Source organism: Acanthisitta chloris, unplaced genomic scaffold, assembly GCF_000695815.1.
Source record: "Acanthisitta chloris isolate BGI_N310 unplaced genomic scaffold, ASM69581v1 scaffold19647, whole genome shotgun sequence".
In the NCBI taxonomy this organism is placed as follows: Eukaryota; Metazoa; Chordata; class Aves; order Passeriformes; family Acanthisittidae; genus Acanthisitta; species Acanthisitta chloris.
In genome coordinates, this window is record NW_008684553.1 from 54,261 (window position 1) to 61,355 (window position 7,095).

At 45.1% G+C, this 7,095-nt stretch overlaps 1 protein-coding gene across 1 annotated transcript in view; it reads right to left on the minus strand.

Annotated features, from left to right (window-relative positions):
* Positions 1-3,888, minus strand: part of DGKD (diacylglycerol kinase, delta 130kDa) — a 37,124-nt gene extending 33,236 nt beyond the window's left edge. Inside the window, exons 1-2 of the mRNA XM_009079397.1 lie at positions 3,784-3,888; positions 3,033-3,113 (exon numbers count right to left, since the gene is read on the minus strand). Of these exons, the coding sequence (XP_009077645.1) occupies positions 3,033-3,113; positions 3,784-3,876 (174 nt within the window). The 5' untranslated portion in view covers positions 3,877-3,888. The remainder of the gene's footprint in view (positions 1-3,032; positions 3,114-3,783) is intronic.
* Between the last annotated feature and the right edge of the window lie 3,207 nt (positions 3,889-7,095).

Here is a 7,095-nt window from a genome sequence, read left to right on the forward strand (position 1 = left end):
GGTCAGGCTTTGACCTCACCCATCCTATGCTCCTGGTCTCTGTTGTCTAAGGAGTGCAAATGTAGCACACACTGATGGCAAGAACCCAGGCTAAGAGCTGACTGTTCTATCTGAAACAAATGGTCCTAAAGCACGTGGTTAACACTGAGTTTGTACCACAGCAGAACCTCTCTAAAGCTTTGTGAAAGACAGCAGACCTAGGAAAATTCACTTGTGAGAGACCTATACACCACATACTAAGGAACTATATGTGGAAAGAACCAGTTATTTACAGTCCAGAAGAATTTACCTTGTAGACAGCTGCTCCAGGACAGAGGTGGCAGAGATGTGCCAGAACCAGCAAATATCACATCTACAGGCCCCCTGAGAGAAGAAAGATCTGGCACAGGGCTGCTGTAAGATTTGTTCCCAGAGGCTTCCTGACAAATAACCCTGCAGCCACACTGTCTGACCTAAAGGAACAATAGCTAAACATAAAGCTTTTCCTTACACCTCTCAGGGGATGGAGCTGTACAACAACTTCAGCTCAAAGATGCCCCTGGTCACATGCTCCCAGCCCCGTCTGTAGTCACATATCCATTCATTCTGGGTAGCAGTCCTGACAACTTGTCCCCACTGCAAACAGGATACACTTACTGAAGCAATCTATGCAAGATCAACTAAGTAAACAACAGTGGAATTTGTTATTAAACATTCTTCTTTTCAGAGGAAGAGGTCTGTGTCTCGAAACTCACTTTTCTCGCTCTCCTGCCTGCTGACAGCAAACAAATAACCTGTCAGACTTACATCCTATGTAAAAGGTTTCCTGGCAGCTATTTTTTAACCTTACTCCTCTATGAATCTAAGATAACCTTTGTTGGCTCCACGCTCTGGTTTTCTTCTCTCACGGTGCTGCCTCTCCATGCTCCTCACTGCCCTTTCATCAGTTTCTCCTCTGACTGGTCAGCCCTTACTACCTCTTTGTTTTGGATCTACATTGTCCCTCTGAGAGGTTTATCTGGTGTTTTTGTCAGTATCTTAGGAGTGTCATTCAGGCAACCTGACCTGCAGAATCTGAACACTAAGCCATAAAGATGCCTGGCCAGAGGTACATTTCCTCAGAAACAAACCACTCTTTCATAAATCCAAACCTACCAGTCTCCAGAAAACCAGAACATCTGAAACTCCAGAATAACTGTCTCTGCTATTCACACCAAATGCTGTACATTTTCTGGTTAGGATAAAAAATCAAATTGTGTCCCCCTCTGATTCAACAGGGGAAAGTCACATCAAAAAACTCAGAATTCTAGAGAGGAACCAAGCCTGGGAGATACAGAGGAGAAACAGCGCTCTCAAAGAAAACTAACAGAATATTGCAAGACTGCAAGGAATCCAAAGCACCAATGGCAGTGATGTGGCAGAGCAAACAGCAGCAAGACTAGGCGACCTTCTGATTTTCTGAGTATTTTTATAGCTCATGGTAAATCACAGTCAAACCCCTCTGTAAGCCACGATAGAAAGTGCAGATGGAAATCAAGAGGAAACAGGTCTTTCCTGAAGTTTACCTGGCCCCATGATACAGTGATCAGATCACACAGTGCAAACTGCACCTGCTTCTTGAGTTTCAAGGTAACCCTATAGTTTTTACCCTCCAGTGAAGGCAGGAACTGGCAGAGCCTGATACCAGTCTTGGAAATAACTCCTCACTTAGACTTGATGGGGCAACCTGAGAGAGCAAACACACTACTTCCTTCTGTCCCTAAACACAGCACTCCTGATGGAGATTAGATCTCTCTCAACTGTAATATGCAAAACAGTAACAATACACTTACTTACCTGAAAAATCAGTCTTTATTTACGTATGAGAAAACTGAAGCAAGACCCAAGGAAAAATGCTTTATTAACAGGTAAATAATGTCACATTCTTGAAAACACATTCCCTGCTGGAATCATGGCAGAATCCTTTTCTCTGTGTTCACACATTGACACTTAATATTTATTATCAGACCTGCATGTGTGTCCTACTTGTCCAATTATAAATGCAGAAAGTGTTTGCAAGATTTGGGAAGGTGTTGGGGTTTCATCTGGACACAGGGTGGGTGCCATGGCTGCTTTGCACAGGTACTGCACAGCCAAAAGCTACAGGTACACAACAGGAACATCCTTCAGTAGATGTTTAAAGCAGCAGGTCACTACTGCAGGGCAAGTCTTGGCCACCACCCTACAGGATCAGCTTCCTCCCTCCACCTGGACTGCTCCCCCTTTCACCTTGCCTTAGACCAACACTGCCACCTTTCTCCACACCCTCCTCTCTCCTGACCCCTCAGAGGCTACATGGAGGTTACTGCTGTTTGCCAATTCTGACTCAACACTCACCCTGCATGGCTGATGCTAATGGCTTTTTTCTGCACACCAGGTGCTCCCCCTAAAACTGAGGTTGCAGAACAACTGCACCTCAGAAACACAATCACTTTTTCTCCTAGTCCCTAGGCCTGGAGACAATGAAGCAGGGACACGACCACATTTCCAGACTTAGCACACATTCCACCTCTAACAAGTATCCAGAACCAATTCCACAGTTATTTCTTTCTGTTCCTCCTTTTTCTTTCCCACTATATATAGCATACATATATAAACACACATACAGCCACACACAAATAAAGTCAGAGAAAGAAGTTTACATATTTTAAGGCCTGAAGGGAAAACTAAATTCCTTTAGCAAGATCTCCAGCATAAACATCAATGTCACCCCTAACTCCCTCAGCAGAACAGATTTTCCTGTCCCACTGTGTGAATGGGTTCTATCCAACCCTCCTAGCTTTTAGGGAAGAAAATCCCTGAATGCCAAGACTTACACTATACAGAGTAACCTGAGGTGTTTCCTGTGTGCACAGAGATGAGTTATCATGTTGCAAAGAAAAATAAGCTCATGATCTTTTTACTTCTAATGAAAGATTCTGTGAAGACTGTTCAGGTGATATCAAACTCTGCCAAAGAGATGGGATGTGGGGAAAAGATGCAAGAAGAATGGAAAATAATGCAAAAAGTCCTACCGTGAAGCTGTTGTTGACATTCTTCGTGCTGGATTCTGCCACACTGGCATCTGTCAGATCCACCTCGTCAAAAATAATGGACTGCAAAGCAAAAATGCAAAACCCTAATGAATTATTGAAGCCAATGTACTAGCAGCAGACTCAAAGGGACATGCCTGTATGTCTGCCTAGCACGCTCCTTCACAGCCTTTCATGATCTGAAGGAAAGACCCAGCACTAACAACATGTAGGACTTGAAGTCTAGTTCCATACACTGGGGCTCACCCTTGCCTGTCTTCAGCCAGTGAACACTATTACTTTATTTTTATTAAAGGATTACTTAAAAACCCAAATAATCGTAGGCTTTGTTCTTGTGACACAGTTTTGTGTCCAGATGACAAGCAGCATACTAAACAAGATGCATGGCAGTTCTGACTTGATAAATTCTAGCCTTGCTTGTCTCCTCTACTTTCCCCCTTCATTTGTATTTTCTCTCTTCTAATTCAGAGCCCATTCCCTACTAAAATGCACCAAGGGGGAAAAATGTGGAAAAATCAGTATCACAGGTCCACATGATGCTTTACTTCAAGGATCTCCAAGTGTGAGGCAAAACACAGGGATCTTCTAGTAGCCACAAAACCTGAAGACAGATGCTACAAGAGCACAGGCTCTTTTCCCTGCTGAGGCCTGCCTTCCCACAAACACCCATCTGCCTCCAAAGCTCTACCACTGACTGCCTTCCTTGGACTCACATGTACTGTCAGGACCTTACCTTAGCAGTTTTTGCATAGTAGAGCGTTCGTCCTCGCAGCTTAAAATATCGTCTCTTCCAGCGCTGGAAGGAGCTGGTCTGTTTCATCAGCATCCCCTCTTTTATGATAGTCTACAAAAGCAGGAGAGTAGAGGAGTGAAGCACAGGTTTTACTTACAGGCACCTTTTCTGCTCTCCCAGTACAGACCAATAGCCTCAGTGCCCCCTGCTGGAAGTGTCTAACATTCATTCAGCACAAACATGAGAACGAGATGAAACCCTCAAAGCACACAACCCACACGGTGCTGTGGTTTTCCCCTTGTCTCCAGCGTTATCACGAGACCAAAAAAAGATAAATAACTTACGACTGAATGAGCACTTCAAATCATAACAGCGACTCGGGGAGTGTCACAGTTAAACTCAGTGAGGTTGGATTTCAGTCGCAGGTAACTATGCCTTGCATTGAACTGATATTCCTTTACCAGAACATATACACCATGGTGTATCTGCATCTATCTCCACTTCTGCCTTGTGAAATTATCAGCACCCACCCGGCACAAAACTGGGAGGCTGCAAGCCCAGGGGGGCGAAGAGTGAAACTAGAGTGAAGAAGGAGCTATATCCAAGCTCAGCATTTGGTATTCTTCAGATAGTCTTGGCCCTACTCAGAGCTCTCTGGCCAGCTGCCATTTCCCAGGGCTCCAGTGCCAAAACTGTCTACGCACACTGCCTTTTTTTTTCTTTTTTTCTTTAACTGCTTTATAACTAGATTGACACACCAGTGTGCACAGGCCCATATGTTCATTCACATACTGTGCATACATAAGGGTATGGACTTAATCCACATGCACTTCATTCTGCTTCGTCAAATACATTTGATTCCTTTGCTGAGGACGGGTTTGGAATACCAACAGCTACAGGAAAACAATCCTAAAAACTGCAGATCAGAAAGACAAAAGGTAGAAAAGCGAGGACAGTGTTCAGCCCCAAATTCCCGATTAAAAGTGCTGCAAACAGCGCTATGTCATGCCTCAGTACCACAAGGGACCTACTTCTGTCCTCAAAAACCAGCCCCAGGAACCTATTCCTTGCTGAGGGAGCCCAAGGTGATAAACACACAGTTAAAACACAGGAAACAAATGGTCTGACAATCTTGTAAGACAGGTTATTCTGTACCTTGATGCCAGGAAAGTGACACAGCTTTAACATGCCAGAGGTCTCAGTGGAACTCAGGTTTGCAACAGAGTCAGGTCACTGATGAGTACCAACTGATTTACGCACACAGTGTTAAATGGACACCATCAGGCTACTACAGAGCACAAAATAAATACCCTTACTGATCCACAGGGTTTAGTTCGTTTTAGAAATCCTTTCCAGAGCACTAAACTTGCTTTTAAAATGCTATATATATTTCTAATGTGGGTCTTTCATTTCTGAAACAGCTGTGGATTTTAATACTTTCCACACACACTGGCCCTTGCCAAGCTCAAAGTTTCCTCAAAAAGCACTTGGAAAAAAGTGCTGACTATAAGGAGAAACATCCGTCTGACAATCCATGCTTCTCTCTTGCTAAACTGAGCCATCCTCAAACTGGTCTTAGAGATCACTGCATCTGGACCACCACAGCAATGCCTCTGCTCACAAATCAGCTGGCAAAGTGGGGGTTCCCACATACCACCAGATCCTAAAGAGAGCTGCTGGCCATAGAACCCACTATAACCTTCCTCCACGGCACTGAGAAAGATAAATGGGGGAAAACTGCCCTATGTCCTGCAAAAGTAACATCATTTACCTTGGAGCCTGGCCCTGGCCAACTCGATGGCTAGCAAACCCCACACCTCACTGTTTCCCAGTGTTCTGTTTCACAAAGGCACCTGCTCACCGGCAGAAATACCTGTCAGTGCTTAGGCAAACACCAACTTAGTGTGCCTGCTTCAACCAGGAACCACCAAACTCCATGGCACTGCCATGAGAATGAAAAGAGATAATAAAAAAAGCACAATCAAGGACTAAGACCATATCAGAAAATGGCTGTCTCCCCATCAGCTCCCTACAACTCCAAAGTGGTCACTGGAAGGCATCGTGCCACTCATTTTCCACAGGTCACGGCAGGGACACAGCAGTAGGAATACACTTCTAAAAAGTCATAAGGCATTTGAGAGTGGTCTTAAGGTCCAGTAGTTAAACATATAGAGACACCCAGAAATGTTACACCACCTTAAGAGCTGCTGCTACGGAAGTTCAGCCATGATCTTAAACTGAAGTTTCAGAATAAGGGAAAATGGAGTACAGAGACTGACTCAATAGCATCCCGTGCTGAAACGACCCTGCAGGCAAGGCCAGGGCTGAAGGCACTCACCTGGAACCAGGAAAGATGCTTTCAGGCTCCTACTCTGCCATGGACCTTTTACAAGTGCCCAATACAGTAATTTTCACTCTGCACATCTCCACCTCCCATCGGCCAAGTGGAACAAAATGCACTGCCTAACTCTGTGGAGACCCACTAGAATATATCTGTACCTGTCTCTCTCTGATGAAGTTACTTTAACCTCCAGCTCCCAAGTATGAAAATGTAAAGCATCAGCATCCAAATTCCCATGCTAAAGAAATCACACATTTCTGCAGTTCATTTTTTATAGGGAAGAAAACGGGTAAGTGACAGATTTTCTAGATTAGGACAGAAACATGGAGTGATCTTTTGCACTCCTTGGACAAAACCACATATAAATAAAAATCGAGACAGAGAAAGCAGCTACCGAACTCTGCAAAGCCCTGAAATGAAGTCGGAGAGGAATTAAAAATCCTGGGGGAGACTCCTGGGATGCAAAGCCCAAAGACACAGAGTCAGACAGAAGTCTGACCAAAACACAGCAACTTGCAGGAGGAGATTTCAGAGCTCTGTTGCTATGCTTATTTATAGACACGCTTAAACTGGGGTCAGCCAGAGCCCCACACTCCCCAAGCTCAGGCAGCAGCACTGTGGCTGCTCAACCTCTTGCCCAACCCACCGCAACAGCAACTCTCAGCCAAACGACACCTCTGCCTGCCCTCAGCTCCCACAGCTCCCGAGTGCTCCCTCACCTCGGCAGGGCTCACTCACCTCTGCACAAGACGTGCATTCCTCCATTCCTCTTTTAAACCCTCTTTTTTTTAAAAAAAACAAAAGCCAACAATCCCAGAGGTCACCTCGCCCCGCCCTGAGCAGTAGCTTATGTCATTGCCAGGCTCTATGTATAGAAAACCTCAGAGCTCCACAGCTCAGACATGAAAGGCCAGCGAGCAGCGAGCGCTCGCGTGCACGCAGAGCAAACAAGGCTCTGGTTCAGCGCTGCC